Here is a 19,591-nt window from a genome sequence, read left to right on the forward strand (position 1 = left end):
TTTGTAGCTCATACTAGGTGGCCCCAGGCAGAACATAGGTGGTAGCTGACCTTGGCCTGCACCTCCTGGGAGGCCCCAGAGCCAGTGCACCCAGTGGACAGCTTCATACCACGTCAAAGTACCACCACCCAACCACCTCCAAATGTGACACACTCAAGGGGTGGATTAAGCACGTACCAGAGCCCTGCTGAAGAAAATCTTGCTTTGTGGGGTGGGCCCCTGCATAGCTAATCCTTCCAAGTGGTGGCAACCAGTCCTTGCAGCTAATTGACCTGGGGTTAAAGCCCTCCCATTGACATGCCAAGAGTGATCAAGGCTCAGCTACATTCCACATATGTACACATACAAGAGGTGGGTGTACACAGCCCATCCCAGGGGTGGGAGGTGGGGGGTGGGGGTGCTCCTCTAGTGCCCAGCTTGGGTGATCAGGGAGGCTGTGCCACTGGGCCTTACAGAACACCTACTACATTAAGCCACTTTACCAAAACCAGGAGACGTACGTAGCAGTGTTACCTAATATATAGAAACCAACACAGAGAGGCTGCCAAAAGGAGCCAAAGAAACATGTCCAAAATGAAAGAAAACAACGAAACTTCAGAGAAAGAACTAAACAAAATGAGGACAAGCAATCTAACAGATGCAAAGTTCAAAACATTGGTTATAAGGATGCTTACTGAATTTAAGGGCAGCACAGAAGAACTTAGTGAGAACTTCAACAAAGAGATAGAAAACATACAAACAAAATTAGGAAATATAAAAGAGTCAGTCAGCCCTGGCCGGTTTAGCTCAGCGGTTAGAGCGTCGGCCTGTGGTCCAGAGAGACTCGGGTTCGGTTCCCACTAAGGGTGCATACCTCGGTTGCGGTTTGTCCCCGGCCCTCATTGGTTGGTTGTACAGGTGGCAACCACTCGATGTGTCCCTTTCACATCGATCTCTCTCTCTCTCTCTCTCTCTCTTCCTCTCTCCCCCTCCCACTCTATCTGAACAAAAAGGGAAGAATGTCCTCGGGTGAGAATAAAAAAAAAATGAGCCAGTCAGAAATAAAAAATTCATTAACTTCAATGAAGAATACATCACAGGGAATCAACCATTGAGCAGATGAAGCAGAGGATCAAATCAGAGATTTGGAATATAAGGAAGCAGAAAACACCCAATGAGAACACCATAAAAAAAAAAAAAGAATCCAAAAAAAGTGAGGATAGTACAATGAGCCTCTGGGACAACTTTAAGCACACCAACATTCACATCATGGAAGTGCCAGAGACAGAGCAAGGAATTGAAAACCTACATAAAAAGCTCTAGCCAGTATGGTTTAGTGGTTAGGGCATTGGCCTGTGTACTGAAGGGTGTCCAGTTCCATTCCCCATCAAGGGCATGTACCCAGGTTGCACGTTCAATCCTCAGCCCTGATCAGGGCACGTATGAGAAGTAAGCAATTGATGTTCCCTTCTTTCTTTCTCTCTCTCCCCAACCCCCCATTCTCTCTCTAAAAATCAATGGAAAAATCCTCCGATGAGGATTAACCAAAAAAACAAACAAACAAACAAAGATCTATGTACACATACACGTCCAGGAAGTGCACATTCCCAAAGATGAACCCACAGAGGCCCACACCAAGACATATCATAATGAAAATGTAAAAGGTTAAGGACAAAGAGAGAATCTTAAAAGCGGCAAGAGAAAAGCAGTTACCCTACAAAGGAGCTTCCATAAGACTGTCAGCTGATTTCTCAACAGAAACTTTGCAGGCCGGAAGGGATTGGTAAGAAATACTAAATGTAATCATAAGTAAGAACCTACAACCAAGATTACTCTACCCGGCAAAGCTATCATTTATAACTGAAAAACAGATAAAGAGCTTCTCAGACAAGAAAAAGCTAAAGGAGTTCACCACCACCAAACCAGTATTATATGAAATGTTAAAGGGTCGTCTTTAAGAAGAAGCCCAACTAGTATGGCTCAGTTGGTTGAGTGTCATCCCATGCACCAGGAGGTCATTGGTTTAATTCTTGGTCAGGGCACACGCCCAGGTTGTGGACTCAATCTCCAGTAGGGGGCATGCAGGAGACAGCCGATCAATGTTTCTTTCTCTCTCCTTTCCTCTCTCTGAAATCAATAAAAACACATTAAAAAAAAAAGAAAAACAAACAAATATCAAAAATGTGAACAATAAAATTGCAATACATATCTATCAACAATTGAATCTTAAAAAAATAAACAAACCATAATAGAAAACTCATAGCTACAAAGAACATTTTGATGGTTGCCAGATGGAAGGGGGGGTGAGGAGGCTGTGTGAAAAAGGGGAAAGGATTAAGAAGTACAAATTGGTAGTCACAAAACAGTCATGGGGATGTGAAGGACAGCATAGGGAATAAGTCCATAATATTCTAATAACTATGTATTGGGTCAGATGAGTGTGAGATTTATCAGGATGATCACTTGGTAAGTTATGTAATATCTAATCATGGGAGAGTAACACCTGAAATTAATATGTCAACTGTAATTGAAAAATAGAAAATGTTATAAAAAAGAATATGATACCAGCAAGGGTATGGGAAGACTTGGGGGGTCTAGAACCAGCCACCCCAGGATGTGCCTCAGTGGTATGCAGATTTGAGCTGAAGGCAATTTTAGCTTTAGGCTCAGGAGAAACTTCTGTTCCTGTTCCCCTCTTAATTACCTAGAAAAATTTGAATCAAAGGCCTTGCCCATAAAAAGAGATTATCAGGGCAAACCTTTTGACACACCTATATGGCAGGGCAAACTTTCATTTAATGACTATCTACTCTTATTATCCTGCAATGACACTTTGAAGCACACCTCAAGGTATATTACCTCATCCCTAACTCAGGATGTCTTACATACCTCAATCCCCCTTTCTATCTCTGAACCTCTCCTGTATGCAGGGTCTCTGATTCTCTCATGTATGTGGGGTTCCCATGCACATGATATTAAATTTGATTTTCTCTTGTCAAAATAAATAAATAAGATCTTGCTGTTTCATAAAAATTGCTAGGAAATCGTTACATTTTAGAAAATTTCTTCACCTCTCCTAGACTACTTTAAAAAATTATCGTAAAATATAAATAACAAAATCTACCATTTAACCATATGAGTGTACAAATTTAGTGGCATTAACTACTTTCACGGTTATGTAACCACACAACCACCATCTGTCTCCAGAACTTTTTCATCCTCCCAAATTCAAACTCAGTATCCATTAAACAGTAATTCCCGATTCCCCCCTCCCAACTAGCCCTTCTCTACTCCTAGACTCAGTTTCTCTTTCACTTAATAAAAGGGGGGGGGGCATGGCTGACTAGTTGGATTGTTTCTATGTATGCAGGCCTTCTTATATATATATATATGTGATTGAGTTTATTGCAAGAAATGGTAAGACAAAATGGGGTTGCAGAAAGAGGTGGAGACACAACCGGGTAAAGGTTTTCCTTCTGGGCCTCCTATCCACAGGCCTCAGCAGCCCTGCCATGGATCTGCCCGATTCTTTCGCATCAAAAAGTTGATCTTGCGAGTCATTTCCATGTTGTAGATCCTCTGGCAGGTTTCATAGCTTTCCCTCTGTCGTCTGCGGCAAGGCTTCTCGTAGTATCGGCGCCGCTTGATGTCCTCAATGAGCCCATCCATGGTGAGGATTCTGTATGAAGGCAGGCAATGAAGTTAGAAGCTTGGGTTCATTATTATTCCTTTCCAATGTTATAGATGGCCAGAAGTCAACTGACCAAACAATTGATGTCTGTAAAAAATTACGGTGTGAAATGGTGGCAATACAACATTAACTGCCTACTTATAGAGGCCCAAAATAGGAATCTGGGGAGAATAAAAAAAGAAATTAATTGCCCTGGCTGGTTTGGCTCAGCGGTTAGAGCATCGGCCTGCGGACCAGAGAGTCCCAGGTTCAGTTCCTGTTAAGGGCACGTACCTCAGTTGCAGTCTGTCCCCAGCCCCAGTTGGGGTCGTGTGGGTGGCAACCAGTCAATATGTCTCTCTCACACTGATGTTTCTCTCTCTTCCCCCCTCTCTCCCTCCCGCTCTATCTGAAGATAAATGCAAAAATGTCCTTGGGTAAGGATTAAAAAAAAAAAAGCAATTAATTACACCGTCCATGCTCTTGGGGAGTTTATAGTTAGGGCCATGTTCTCAACCTTTTTTCTACCACAGCACACCTGAGCGATATGATATAGTGCCATAAGAACAGTGGCTCCCTATGGCAGTGATTTGCAACCACGGGGTCATTTCAGAGTCTTCATGTGGGTGAGTCATTGTGGTAGCAAAAAAAAAAATCACTGGGGGTGATTCCTAGGTCCTTAGTGAAGAATGTAGTTCCACTGTTACACTGTTTAAAAACTGATATAGCTGAAGTCTGTAGGTCTGAGAAATCTCTGGGCCTACTTAATGCAGGGAAAGAAGAGGCCCTCATCACACCTGTGATACACGTGGGACCACTAAAACAGCCTCTCATCCAACATTTTTCCATTTAGCATATGCTCCAACCCACTACTTTGCTGACTGCTCCCTGAACACACTCTAATCCCAAGTCTTCACTCATGCTGCTTCCTCTGCCTAGAATGCCACCTTCAACCCTCAGTTGCCAACCTTTTGACTGAAATTTTCCACATCTTTTTGATGCCAAACCCAGATGTCGCCTCTCCACAAAACTTTCTCCTCTTCTTTAATTAGGGAAAATAATTAATTTTATCATTATTTTTAAATATATGTATTGATTCTTAGAGAGAGGAGGAGAAAGAAAAATTGCTGTGAGAGCAGAACATCAATTGGCTGCCTAACGGGGATCAAGCCCAAAACCAGGGCATGTCCCCTGACCAGGAATGGAACTGGCAATCTTTTGGTACAGGGGACGATGCCCAACCAACTGAGCCACACTGGCCAGGGCAAAAATCATTTACTTTATTGTAGACCTACTTAGCAATTATTTAATTCTGCCCTTCCATTAGTTACTTATTAGACTAAAATCCTCCAAATGCAGAAATCACATTTTATTAATCTTTAAGTGTCCTTAAAACTGAGTTGTTTAGCCCTGGCCAGTTTGGCTCAGCGGTTAGAGCGTCGGCCTGCGGTCCGGAGAGACCCGGGTTCGGTTCCCGCTAAGGGCACGTACTTCGGTTGCAGTTTGTCCCCGGCCCTGGTTGGTCGTGCAGGTGGCAGCCACTCGATGTGTCCCTTCACATCAATGTTTCTCTCTCTCTCTCTCTTCCTCTCTCTCCCTCCCTCTCTCTCCCTCCCACTCTATCTGTACAAAAAATGGAAAAATATCCTCGGGTGAGGATAAAACAAAACAAAACAAAACAAAAACAAAACAAAAAAAACTGAGTTGTTTATTTTGCCCCCCTACCCCATTTCTTGCAATGCAGCTTCTCCTGTCAGATTTATAACACACCTAACTCAAACTCACCTTTGTTTTCACGGAGCCAAGAAGACATGGGGGCTTAGTCTATAATCTATTAATCCCTAGGCTCCTGAGAGCTCTAGTTCCAATCGATAACTTTAGTCTCCCTCTCAACCCATCATTAGTTGATCCTGAGAAGATCTGGAGGCACCTGTTGCTGCTGCTGCCCTCCATTCCTGGCATTGTTTACATGGTCCCATTCCTGCTTTCCCTGCTCTTATATTACATGTAAGAAGTCATAAACACAACTGGAGATAAGGAGGTTGAGACATGGTTATTATAATTGGAAGGAGGAGGACACAGGAAGAAGTTAATGAGAGCAACCACCAGCTAATTTTGCCCAGTGGGAAACTCTATTTACTGCTGCTATGTTATATTACAAAGACCAAGATAACAACAAAAGATTGAACATGAACTTGAAAAGAGCTGAGCTTTGGGTAAATTACAAATGTGAATAGACATGGGAACCACTGTATCTATGGGATCCTCTCTCAGCCTCTTGCTGTTTTAATATTGAAAATGATTTGTAAGCTACTAGAGAATCTTAATTGTGTAAGTCAGTTTGTCTAGGTTTTAGTTGCAAGGTAATGGGAATCAAGGGAATTGCTGCAAAATCCCAGAAGCAGGAGAAGCAGATAATTTGGGTTCTGCTGGAAACACTGACATGCCCAGAAGTCATGTGGACCCAGCACTAGTCTCACAATAGAGAAGTAGGTCACTGAAGACCAAAAGACTCAGTCTCTTGGCCTACAAAGGGTCTCCTTTGCCAACTTTCTTCCTCAATTTACCCTTGAATAGTGGTATCACTCAAGATTCTGACTGTAAACCATTTCATTTCTGGTTATGATTCCCTTAACCTCTACCCGTGACCCTCAACCACAATGCACAATGGAACCACCCCATACATGGCTTTTTTTTTTTTTTTTTTTATCCTCACCCGAGGACATTTTTCCATTTTTTGTACAGACAGAGTGGGAGGGAGAGAGAGGAAGAGAGAGAGTGAGAAACATCGATGTGAAAGGGACACATCGAGTGGCTGCCACCCGCACGACCAACCAGGGCCGGGGACAAACTGCAACCAAGGTACATGCCTTTAGCGGGAACCGAACCGCGGTCTCTCCTGACCGCAGGCGGGCGCTCTAACCGCTGAGCCAAACCGGCCAGGGCTTTTTTTTTTTTTTTTTTATCCTCGCCCGAGGACACTTTTCCATTTTTTGTTCAGATAGAGCGGGAGAGAGAGAGAGAGAGAGAGAAACATCGACGTGAAGGGACACATCGAGTGGCTGCCACCCGCACGACCAACCAGGGCCGGGGACAAACTGCAACCGAAGTACGTGCCCTTAGCGGGAACCGAACCGCGGTCTCTCCTGACCGCAGGTGGGCGCTCTAACCGCTGAGCCAAACCGGCCAGGGCTTTTTTTTTTTTTTTTTTTTTTTTTTTTTATCCTCGCCCGAGGACACTTTTCCATTTTTTGTTCAGATAGAGCGGGAGAGAGAGAGAGAGAGAGAGAAACATCGACGTGAAGGGACACATCGAGTGGCTGCCACCCGCACGACCAACCAGGGCCGGGGACAAACTGCAACCGAAGTACGTGCCCTTAGCGGGAACCGAACCCGGGTCTCTCCGGACCGCAGGCCGACGCTCTAACCGCTGAGCCAAACTGGCCAGGGCCCATACATGGCTTTTAAAAGGTACTGATGCCAGGCCCTGGCCGGTTTGGCTCAGCGGTTGGAGCGTCGGCCTGCGGTCCTGAGAGACCCGGGTTCGGTTCCCGCTAAGGGCACGTACCTCGGCTGCAGTTTGTCCCCGGCCCTGGTTGGTCGTGCGGGTGGCAGCCACTCGATGTGTCCCTTTCACGTCGATGTTTCTCTCTCTCTCTCTCCCTCCCGCTCTATCTGAACAAAAAATGGAAAAATGTCCTCGGGTGAGGATAAAAAAAAAAAAAAAAAGTACTGATGCCATATTCTGGTTTCTCTTCAGATCATATAAATCTTTCGCCTTTTACTGGCGAAAAAAAAAAAGGTACTGATGCCTAGGCCCCACTCCTCATAGATTCTGACTTAATTGGTCTAGAGTGGTTCTATGTACTGGAAATGTTTTCAAAGACCCCCAAAATAATTCTAATGTAGAGTCACAATTGAGAACTGATCCAGACACTATTGACTCCTAAATCTTTATCTGTAACTCCAATCTTACCTAAGGCTAAAATATTTTCAACTGCCTCAAAACCTACAAAAAGCAAATTTATTGTTTCCTCCTAAATTTTATTCCTCCTCCTCTATAATGTTAATGGTATCACCAATTACTCAAGCTAAAAATCTCAGCACATTCCTGAACTAGGCTTTCTCCTTTACTTCCTACATCCACAGTTACCACATCCTATAAATTTTATATCCTGAAATAGTTCTTAGATCTCTTCCTTCTCTCCTCTTCTATGGCCACAGCTCTAATTTTGGTCTTTATCGTCTTGTATCTGGAATACTGAAATAATCATCTAACTGGTCATTTAATCAATACATTATTTATGGAATCCCAACACTGTACTAGACATTGTGTTAAATGCTAAAGACAGAAAAACTTAGACATGTTTCCCTACCTGAGGTCTAGTAGAGAAGACAATTATACAAGAATTACAAGAGTGTGATAGGTGCAAAGATAAGGGAAACACTGCTATAGAAGAGGACACAGGAGAGGCACTTAATCTGGATTTGAGGACAAGAAGGTGGTTATGAAGGCTTCCTAAACTTATTTGAATTGTGAAGGGTAAGTAGGTTGCCCTATTTTCATTCTCCTTACCTACACCAATTATTGTCCTGAAACATAAATTAGATCATGTCACTCTGATGTTAAAAAATCTTTCCCAAGGCCCTGGCCAGGTAGCTCAGTTGGTTAGAGCATTGCCCTGATTCACTAAGGTTGTGGGTTTGATCCCCGGTCAGGGTACATACAAGAATCAACCAATGAATGCATAAATAAGTGGAACAACAGATCAATGTTTCTTACCATCTCTCTTCCTCTTCCTCTCCCTTCCTCTCTCTCTCTCTAAAATCAATCAATCAATCAACCAACCAACCAACTAAAAAAAATATTTCCCAATATACAAAATAGTCTAAGCCAGTGGTTCCCAGTGTTGTCTGCACATTATTGACTGGGAATCAAACCAGCAACCTTTCAGGATGACACTCACCTGGGGATAGTTTATTTTATTTTTTTAAATATGTTTTTATTTATTTTAGAGAGAGAGGAAGGGAGGAGAAGGGGGAAGAGAGAGAAAGAGAAAACATCAATGTGAGCCCTGGCCGGGTGCTCAGTGGTTAGAGCATCAGCCTGCGGACTGAAGGGTCACAGGTTCGATTTCCAGTCAACGGCACATATCTAGGTTGCAGGTTTATCCCTGGCCCCGATCAGGGTCATGCAGGAGGCAACTAATTGACCTGTCTCTCTCGCACCGATGCTTCTCTCTCCCCTTCCCCTTCACTCTATCTAAAAAAAAAGAAACATCAATGTGACAGAAACATGAATTGTTTGCCTCTCCTATGCACCTGGACTGGGAATGGAACTTGCAACCTGGGCATGTGCCCTGACAAGGAATCAAAACAGCGACCTTTCGGCGCACAGGATGACACTCAACCAACTGAGCCACACTGGCCAGGGCCACCTAGGGATATTTTAAAAATTCCATCCCCTAGGCCACACTCCAGAAGAATTAAATGGGAGAGGAAGAACATGGTGATTCCAATGTGAAGATAAATCTGGGAACCACTAGTGTAAGCCTGAAGCCCTAGTAATGGAACTTCACCCTACTTCTCTAGCTTTATCTTTAATAACTTGCCTATGAAGCCTATGACCTAGTCACAATGAACTAGGTGAAGCTCTCCAAATATACTACATATCTAGTTTTTTTTTTTAAAGATTTCAAGATAAGTCTTGCTTTCTTTTTTTTTTTTATCCTCACCTGAGGACATTTTTCCATTTTTTGTTCAGGTAGAGTGGGAGGGAGAGAGAGGAACAGAGAGAGAGAGAGAGAAACATCGATGTGAAAAAAACACATCGAGTGGCTGCCACCCGCACGACCGACCAGGGCCGGGGACAAACTGCAACCGAGGTAAGCGCCTTTAGCAGGAACCGAACCCAGGTCTCTCAGGACCGCAGGCCGATGCTCTAACTGCTGAGCCAAACCGGCCAAGGCTTGCTTTCTTTTTTTTAAATTTATTTTTCTTTATTGATTTCAGAAAGGAAGGGAGAGGGAGAGATAGAAACGCTTCCTGCATGCCCCCAATGGGGATTTGGCCCACAACCTGGGTATGTGCCCTGACTGGGAATCGAACTGGGACCTCTTGGTGCATGGGTTGATGCTCAACCACTGGGCCACCCTAGCTGGGCTACATATCTAGTTTTTACCTTTGCTCAAGATGTTCTCTTTACTTGGAACATCATTCCTTTCTTTTTCTGTTTTATGAAATCCTATTTATACTTCAAAGGCCCAAATCAGCAGTTATGTCTGTAAACTGGTCCAGATGAAATTAATCACTCCTTCTCTGTTTCAAAGCACAGTGGTTCTCAATCTTTAGCATGCAGCAAAGAAAAACATGTTAAAACACAGATTGCTGTTTCACCTCTAGTTTTTGATTCCATAGGGCCTAGGGCAGAGCGCAAGAATGTCCGTTTCTAACAAGTTCTCGGGTGATGTTGCTGCTGATGGTCCAGAGAGAACCAATGCTATAGCATATTGCTGATAATGCCTCTTTTATTAATCCTCACCCAAGGATATTTTTTTTCCATTGATTTTTGGAGAGAGACGTCAATGTAAGAGACACACGAATTGGTTGTCTCCTGCAAGACCCAGACCAGGGAATTGAACCTACAACCCAGGTACATGCCCTTGACCAGGAGTCGAACCCTCGACCTTTCAGTCTGAGGGCCAATGCTCTAACTCCTAAGCCAAACCTGCCAGGGCGTTAATGCCTCTTTTAAAATACTGATCAGCCCTGGCCGGTTTGGCTCAGCAGTTAGAGCATTGGCCCACGGACCAGAGAGACCCAGGTTCGGTTCCCGCTAAGGGCACGTACCTTGGTTGCAGTTTGTCACTGACCCCAGTTGGGGTCGTGTGGGTGGCAACCACTCGATGTGTCTCTCTCACATCAATGTTTCTCTCTCTCTTCCTCCCTCTCTCCCCCCTGCTCTATCTGAAGATAAATGCAAAAAGTCCTCAGGTGAGGATAAAATATAAATAAATAAAAATAAAATATTGATCAGACAAAATTATATTTAACTGTGTGTGTCTTTATTTAAATCTCCCTTACTGGGCTGTGTGCTTCTTAAAGTTAGGGATTAAGCCTTTATCAATAAATATATAACAAAACGGAATCTTCTAGTCGTCTGACAAATGTCCACAGCTCAAGGGATTAAGTGACTTTGTAACAGACACAGTTCTTGGAAATACTGGCTCAGAAAGCGTCAATAACATTCCTTTTTTAAGATGGCATTTCCACATCCATGATCCTGATTACAATCCTATGAAATTGATTAAGCAAGTAATGTCATCTCTTTACTGATTAAGAAACTGAAAATCACAAAATAGAGCTAGAAGTAGAATTCAGGTCTTTACTGCTATGCAATACTCTTTTGCTTCTCAAGCAAATACCACTGAGGTTCAGAAGACAAATTACTGCAGTGCCCACAGGCAAAGAGACAATGAGGGAGGAAAGAGCTGGGTTAGACCCCTTAATTAGATAAAGAGATGGAAGCCACGACATGGCACACTGAGGGAAAGTAATGATGCAAACACCTAAGCATTTACTTCTGTCTAGTTGTTTACTGCTGTTTAATGGAGGTCACTTTCTGGTCTAGGCACTAGTGTATTAGAGACAATATAGGAAAAAGTCCCTAAAAGAAAAAAATTGGATATATAATATAAAAAGGACAAGGAGATTGACTGGATTTGAGGAAAGACTATAAAAAGAACAGAGACTCCTGGATATGACTTCATCTAGGAAGAGGATCCTACTGGAATGACAAAGGCAGTTTAAAAGTAGGATAAAAGAAAACTGCAAAGGGAGGAGGGAGTTTAGACACATACTCAGGTATCCTATTGGAGTTTTGAAAGGGGTGTGAAACAGAAGTGATCATCTTACCAAGTAAATACCTGTGTGGTGAGGCAAAAAAGCAAGACAAGAGGAAAAGTAACAGAAGAATATTAGAATGGAGGAGGGGAAAGAAAAAAGATTGGTGGCCCCCAATATAATTAAGAGGTTGCTCAGAGTTTTCCCTGGATTGTTCTCACTAGTTCCTGAACACAGACCTAATAAATTCCAAGATTCCAGGTGGGGATTCCCTCCCTTACTCTGTACTTTCTAGTTACCCTAAAAAAGCACAGATTACCTTCAAATGCTCCAGAGTTCTTACCAGAGAGGCATCTTCTCAACTCATTTCTAATAAAAAGAATACAGGAAGAGCTTTGTAGAGCTCATGAATAAATAGGGCATTACTAATGATGTTTCTGCTTCCAAAGGTAGTTCAAGGACTAGAAGACCAAGATCTTTAGTGTAAACAGATCAGCCTTGAGTTCAGGTGCCTGGCAACATAACACTGAAGGAGAAACCAGCTGCCAGTTTTAGAGAAATTCAACAGATCATGTAAAAGGAGCTGGGGGAGGTTGGCAGTGGCAGACTCACGTCAGTGTAGCTAGCCTACGTCAGGACCAACATGTACACAGAAGGACTCAATGGGCCCTGAAGCTCGCCTACCAGGAATAAAAGGGGTCATCTGGCATGCTTCCAGTGTGTTTGCCTTCCTTGCTTAGGGGCCAGCCAATCATGCAGGGCTTCCTGGCAACCCCCACTCTCCATCTCCTCATCCCAGGGCACCAATGAGGGCCCTTGGTTATATAACAAACATTTTATGGCGGTCTCACTAGGAAGACACATAGGCTGTTTCCTTTGTAAGACTGCCTCTGCCCTCCAAGCATGCTAAAGTTTTAACCACCTCCCTCTCCTCTCATTTGCTATCTACTGTTGTAATTAGACCACAGAACATACAACTTAATTTTAAACTACCAACTATCAGAAAGCTAAGAGAGATAAGGAGAAGCCTAGGATGTAATAGATATATACAGAAAAGGTGGCCAGAGAGAGGACATTAGGGAAAAGCAGGGAAAAAGAAAGAAGAATGTATCAGAAAATACTGTGTCTGATAGACAGGAAGACTGGGACACTCCAGAACCACCTCGCTCATATCTGCATGCTTAACAGTCCTTGCCTAGAAAAAATTCTAAAAGCAAAATAATTTAGATTAAAATATCACTTTATTTCCTGAGGCTAAAATACAATTATGGGATATATATCTAACACTCCAAAGTAAAAAGGAATAGAAATTGCAGCTTCCTAAAATCTAAATTGACAAAATAAGTATCCTTCCCATAGATAATAAAAATCACTGCTACAATACTTGCTCTAAACTGGCTCCTTCCAATCACATGCCTTTCTTGCACTGCTTCCCTAGATAATCCCAGCCACAAAGTTCAAATTTTCCAAATTCATAAGGAAGCCTAAAAGAGATCATCACACCTCAGGCTTGAGTCTCTGAGACTTGAATCTCTTAATTTATTTTTCTATCTAACCACTCCTCTTTGTTCTGATTAAATTCCTTTCTTTTGCAGAGAGATGCAAATTACAACAACAATGAGGTATCACCTCACACCTGTCAGAATGGCCACTATCAACAAATCATCAAACATGGGTTGGCGAGGGTATGGAGAAAAGGGGACTCTAGTGCACTGCTGGTGGGCATGCAGACTGGTGCAGCCACTATGGAAAGCACTATGGTGTTTCCTCAAAAAATTAAAAATTGAACTGCCATTTGACCCAGTGATCCCACTTCTAGGAAAATACCCTAAGAAGCCTGAAACACCAATCAGAAAGAATATATGTACCCCCATGTTCATAGCAGCACTATTTATAATCGCTAAGATCTGGAAACAGCCCAAGTGTCCATCAGTAGACGAATGGATAAAAAAGCTGTGGTACATATACACAATGGAGTACTATGCAGCGTTAAGAAAGAAAGATCTCTTATCCTTTGAGACGACATGGAGGGACCTGGAAAGTATTATCCTAAGAGAAACAAGCCAAACAGAGAAAGACAAGTATCATATGATCTCACTTAATTGTGGAATATAATGAACATAACAGTCTGAGGAACGAGGCAGTCCCAGAGACGTGGAAGTGGGGTACAGACTGACAATCCCCAGAAGAGGGGTGGGGGGGGATAAACCACGGAACTTATATGCATGTATGCATGAACAATGGACATGGACAACAAAGCTGGGGACAGGGTGGGGCGGGGGGAAGCGGGGGTATCAATGGCGGAAAAAGGAGAAACATCTGTAACAAAAATAAACAAATTAATTAATTAATTTTTAAAAATTAAATAAAATGACTAGAAAAATAAATAAATTCTTTTCTTTTGAAGCAATGTAAACTGGTTTTCCCTAAACCTGTTCCTACATTGGTGTTTTAATCCCTGAAGAGAAGAAAAAGTAATGCTACATTTCTTAACTAGAATACCTGACAGAGTGCCAAGGGTACTATCCAGAAACAAACGTCTCTGAATAAATTTGATGCATCTAGCTGGAGCACCATTTTATTTTATTTTTAATCCTTACCCGAGGATATTTTTTCCACTGATTTTCAGAGAGAGTGGGAGAGAAGAGGAGAGAGAGCAAAACATCATTGTGAGAGAGATACATTGACTGGTTGCCTCCTGCACGACCCCAACCAAGGCTGGGAAATGAACTGCAACCGAGATACGAGATACGTGCCCTTGACCAGAATCAAACCCATGACTCTTTAGTCCGTGGGACGACATTCTAACCACTGAGCCTAACTGGCCAGGGTGGAAGCATCAATTTTAATTTGAGTGGGGGTGATGGTGCTAGCTCTAAAACAGACGTAATGGCAACAAATTTTTTTAAAAATCACCTAAAATTTTATTTAAGCCCTGGCCAGTGTGGCTCACTTGGTTGGATGTCGTCCCGTGCAACAAAAGGTTGCTGGCTCGATTCGGAGTCAGGGCACATGCTTGGGTTGTGTGCTGATCCCTGGTAGGGAGAGTGCAGGAGGCAGCTGACTGATGTTCCGCTCATAGATGTTTCTCCCTCTCTCTTTCCCTCTCCCTTCCTGTCTCTCTAAAACAAATAAAATAAAATAAATATATTTATTGCCCTGGCCAGTTTTGCTCAGCAGTTGAGCGTCGGCCTGCGGACCAGAGAGTCCCGGGTTCGGTTCCTGCTAGGGGCATGTAAACACACACACACAAAAAATGTATTAAAAAGAAAGAGACTTCAAAGACATTCCATGTTTCCTGTGGTGGCAGAACCTGTATACAGACATATCAGAGATATTGTAGGTTCAGTTCCAGGCCACTGCAATAAAGTGAGTATCACAATAAAACTAGTTGTAATCTTTTCATTGGTTGAAGAAAAGATTACAATTTTTATATATAAAAAAAAAAAGCCAACAGAAAAAGCCTGACACCTTTAAAATGCAATAAATCAAAGCACTATAAAACAAGGTAATGCCGCCCTGGCCAGTTTGGCTTAGTGGTTAGAGCGTCAGCCTGAAGACCAAATGGTCGTGGGTTCAAGGGCACTTACCTGGGTTACAGGTTCGGTCCCTGCCCTGGTCGGGTTGTGCGGGAGGCACTAATCAATGTGTCACTCTCACATCCATGTTTCTCTCTCTCCCCCTCCCTCCCTCCTTCCACTGTCTAAAAATCAATGGAAAAAATATCCTCACTTGAGGATTAACAAAAAACAAACAAACTGAAAAATAACATATGCCTGCGGTTCCTTCACTCTGCTGTTAAGGATACTTTAGTGAAAAGGTTTGACAAACACTACACTAAAGTAAGGAACTGACAGAAGATAAAAGAAACATTTATATTCATTAAGTAAATATTTATGTGCCAGGCACTTTGGTAAATGCAAAGGATATACAAATGGAAAAGCACATGTCTCTATCCTTAAGAAGCCTACAGCCCTGGCCAGTATGGCTCAGCGGTTGAGCATCGGCCTGTGGAACAGAGAGTCCCAGGTTCGGTTCGTGCTAGGGGCATATACCACAAAAAAAAAAAAGAAAGAAAGAAAAGAAGCCTACAGCCCTGGCTGGTGTATCTCAGCTGGTTGGAGCCTAATTCCATGCACAGAAAGGTCTTGGGTTCAATTCCCAGTTAGGGCACATGTCCAGGTTCAGTGTTCAGTCCCCAATTGGGGTGCATGCAACTGATTGATGTTTCACTCTTACATCAATGTTTCTTTCTCTCAAATCAATTTTTTTAAAAAGAGGAAGGGGGAGGAGGGAGAGAGGGGCAGAGAAAGAGAAAAACATGGATTTGTTGTTCCACTTAATTATGCATTCATTGGTTGCTTCTGGTACATATGTAAAATAATTTTTATTTATTTGTTTTAAAGAGACAGGAAGAGAGAGGGAAAGAGAGAGGGAGAAACATCTATGAGCAGAACATCAATCAGCTGCTTCCTGCACTCTCCTTACCGAGGATCAGCACACAGCCCAAGCATGTGCCCTGACCCAGCCAGGGATCACAGGAAATATTTTTAAACTCTGCTGTTCAGATGCCACTGTCCAGAGACTCTGAGACTCTAATTTAGTCTTAGGTTGGGCCAGGTTATTCTAATTGGCATCCAGGGTTGAAAATCATGTAGTGTCATACTGATCAGTCCCTGCTGTTTCTGACTAAAAGAGACCCTTAAAAAAAGTATGGGGCTGCTGTTTAACAAAAAGGAGAAGTAACAAAAGAAAGAAGCTTAGAGATATTTGAAAACAGCTTAAGAACAAGGTCTGAGTGCCAAGTAAGGCCAGATGGCAAAAGGTATCCAAACAAATGAGCCTCACCTTCTGCCATTTATTTATTCTTCTCTCATCTACTACCCACCTAGGATCAAGAAGAATTTTTAGCTCGGGCTGGTTTGGCTCAACCAGGGCCGGGGACAAAGTGCAACTGAGGTATGTGCCCTTAGCGGGAACGGAACCTGGGTCTCTCCAGACCGCAGGCCAACGCTCTAACTGCTGAGCAAAACCAGCCAGGGCAATTTTAATTGAATTTTTTAATCCTCACCCGAGGATATTTTTCTATTTATCTGCGATAGAGTGGGAGGACGGGGGAGAGAAACACTGACGTGAGAGGGACACATCAACAGGGTGCCTCCTGCACAACCCATACCAGGGCCAGGGACGAACCACAACCGAGGTACATGCCCTTGGCCCGAATCGAACTCAAGACTCAATGGTCCTCGGGCCGACGCTCTACCACTCAGCCAAACCGGCCAGGGCATAAATGCTGTTATTTTAAAAAAGAGATTAGCAATAGGATAAACAGGAAGAGCCTTGGTTAAAAAGTATCATTGTCTATAAAAAAGAGCCATTCCAATACCAATAGCAAACTAGGTCCTCATGACAAAATAAAGCTTAATTATTTTCTAATTTTCTTCATCTGCAGGCCACCTTGAGCATAACCTGATGATTAAGCAAGACAGGAGAGAAAAACTGCTAAAGCAAACTTTCAATCTCTCAAAATAAATAAATAAACAAGTTGCCTACAAAGCAATACCAAAAAGGTAAAAACTTCCTTACAATAACTTCTAAATTATGATAATAGCTGACATATAATGCCTATAATATGCCAAGCACTGTTCTAAGCACTTTAATTATATCAACTTAATCCTCACATCAAGCCTATGAAGGTACTATAAGGTTCCATTTTATAGATGAAGAAACTGAGGCAGGGAGACATTCAGTAGCTTACCACAGATCATGTATCTTGGCTGCAGTTTTCCACTGGCCCCAGTTGGAGTTGTGTGGGTGGCAACCAGTTGACGAGTCTCTCTCACATGGATGTTTCTCTTCCTCCCTCTCTCCCTCCCACTCTATCTGAAGATAAATGCAAAAATGTCCTCGGGTGAGGATAAAAAAAAGAAGATAGAGGGCCATCTCACATAATCTCTTAAGATCACTTTCATACAATTCTTTGTTAATTCAACTCAACAAGCATTTGCTTCTCCAAACTCTGCTTCACACTGGAGAGATAAAATGATGAATGAGGCATGCCAGAAAGTCAAAATTCTTACAACTAAAGGAAGGCTAAGGAACTGTTTTAGAAACTACAGTGGTAAGGCATTCTTCAGTAGGGCCATTCAAATCTCTTAGTCTAGCATTCAAAACATTTCAGTAAAGCCCAGCCAGTGTGGCCCAATTGATTGAGCCCATGGTCCCATGCACCAAGAGGTCACCAGTTCAATTCCATGTCTGGGCACATGCCAGGGGTTGGACTTAATCTCCAATTGGAGGCATGCTGGAGGCAGCCGACAGATGTTTCTCTCTCCCTCTCTCTAGAAAAAGCAATAAAAACATATTTAAAAAAACAAAACATTTCACCCTGGCCGGTTTGGCTCAGCAGTTAGAGCATCGGCCTGCGGTCCAGAGAAACTGGGTTCGGTTCCCGCTAAGGGCACGTACCTCAGTTGCAGTTTATCCCTGGTCCTGGTTGGGTTGTGTGAGTGGCAACCACTCGATGTGTCCCTTTCACGTCGATGTTTCTCTCTCTCTCTCCCTCCCACTATATCTGAACAAAAAATGAAAAAATGTCCTCTGGTGAGGGTAAAAATAAATAAATAAATAACCAAAACATTTCAATATAGCTCCTCCACTCTAGCCAGTTCACGTCCATCTCTAAGTTTCTGCTTATGCTGTAACCTTCCTCTAAACCTGTAACGCTTTTCATCTCTTGCTTGCTTCTCCAAGATTCCAAATCTGAATTCATCTCTTCCTTTAGCTTTGTCCCATACCAATCTCCCCCTCAGTTTTCTATGAATCATGTACTATGCTCCTGCTTCCTGGCAACTTTGTAACTTGATTTTCCCTTTGGGGTCTATTTGAGGTCTTGGATAGAATTCTGGTTCATCATCAAAGAGATGACTGCTGATTAAGCTTCATATAGTTAGGCTATGAGAAGAACTTAATTTTGAAGACAGTAAACTGAGGGGCTAAGAAGTTTCAAGACTGTGAACACCTGGGCTGGCACTGGCTTGAGAACAAAGTAGGACGGGGAAGGGAGAGAACCTCTACCGCACTTCTTGAGTTGGTCTAGGCATGATTCTGGGCCCTTAACAGTTACCTGTTTAGGGTCCTGTATGCACCTTCCACGTTCCCTTCCTGCACCATCACAGTCCTGGCAATGAACTTCAGATGTTTTGCCATGCCCTTGGAATTAAGTCTTCACTTTGCAGGACCTAAAGGTCGATGGAGAAAGGGGACAGAAAATAGAGAGCCTAGATAAAAAAGAGAAACACAACAGAACACACATTCTACCTCATGGCTTATTCAATGTCTGGATATGCAACGTGCTCAAGAATAAGCAAGACAAGGCACGTGCAAGTTCTCGTTGCCTAAAAATCATGAGAGTCGTTATCGAGACTCCCTCGTTCTTTTTGCCAATACAGACCCTATCAATAGGGAAGCAAAGAGATGGTAGCGGGGTGTCATGTCACCACGGAAATCTACGTGGCCGGACACGAGAGGACCCGGACGCGCCGCAGACCCCACCTCCAAGACTGCTCACGGCTTCAGGAGGTTTGGGGTGGGAGTTAGGTTCGGAGTCTTTCTCCGTGTTGAGGAAGGAGGACAACTGCGCGAAAACGTGCCCTCCTTAGTACCCGCCTACCCTTCCCACCCCCAGTCCGGGTTCCTCACCCGCACGCTCGCGACCCAGCCGACGTGAAGCCCGCTCACAGCCGGAAGCGGAAATACGTAATCCTCGCGTCGCGCAAAGAAACTGAGGCTGAAAGAAGGAAAAAAAAAAAAAAAAAACTACGCGGGAACCATGGCAACGTTGTCTCTGGTCGCGGTTGACTGTCTCTGCAGCGGTCCCCACCAGACCCCCCGAGCCCGGACTCTGCACCCGACAAAGCAAAATATTCGTTGCCTTAAATTCCCCGCAAACAAGTTCCTTCTCAGGGGGTCTTGTCCTACGGCTCCTGAGATCAGCCTGATTCCTTACCCCTTAATCCTATTAAATATGTGATATTTAAGCTATTTCTTTCTTTTTCTTTTGGAAAGAAAATGAGAGAAATAGGCGAAGCTCCCTGAGCA

The 19,591-nt window shown here is 43.2% G+C and overlaps 1 protein-coding gene across 2 annotated transcripts; it reads right to left on the reverse strand.

Moving 5' to 3' along the window:
• Positions 1–3,347: 3,347 nt before the first annotated feature.
• Positions 3,348–19,241, reverse strand: MRPS21 (mitochondrial ribosomal protein S21). Of its 2 annotated transcripts, none has more exons than XM_036272948.1 (3): positions 19,046–19,153; positions 18,618–18,732; positions 3,348–3,658 (listed from the first exon to the last, which is right to left on the reverse strand). In XM_036272948.1, the coding sequence occupies exons 2-3, from the start codon at positions 18,698–18,700 to the stop codon at positions 3,478–3,480; spliced, it is 264 nt and encodes an 87-aa protein (XP_036128841.1). In that variant the 5' UTR covers positions 18,701–18,732; positions 19,046–19,153; the 3' UTR covers positions 3,348–3,477. The 2 variants fall into 2 exon arrangements, with proteins under 2 accessions (XP_036128841.1, XP_036128840.1); XM_036272947.1 differs by lacking the exon at positions 19,046–19,153 and adding an exon at positions 19,193–19,241 and having other exon boundaries at positions 3,350–3,658.
• Positions 19,242–19,591: the final 350 nt, after the last annotated feature.

Source organism: Molossus molossus, unplaced genomic scaffold (genome assembly GCF_014108415.1).
Source record: "Molossus molossus isolate mMolMol1 unplaced genomic scaffold, mMolMol1.p scaffold_m16_p_20, whole genome shotgun sequence".
NCBI lineage: Eukaryota > Metazoa > Chordata > Mammalia > Chiroptera > Molossidae > Molossus > Molossus molossus.

Excerpts from the sequence above, each read along its gene's own strand:
- MRPS21 (XM_036272948.1), bottom strand. The coding sequence starts at position 18,700 with ATGGCAAAACATCTGAAGTTCATTGCCAGGACTGTGATGGTGCAGGAA. Across the intron at positions 3,659-18,617 it reads GCATACAGGACCCTAAACAG|AATCCTCACCATGGATGGGC; the intron begins GTAACTGTTAAG and ends GCCTTCATACAG.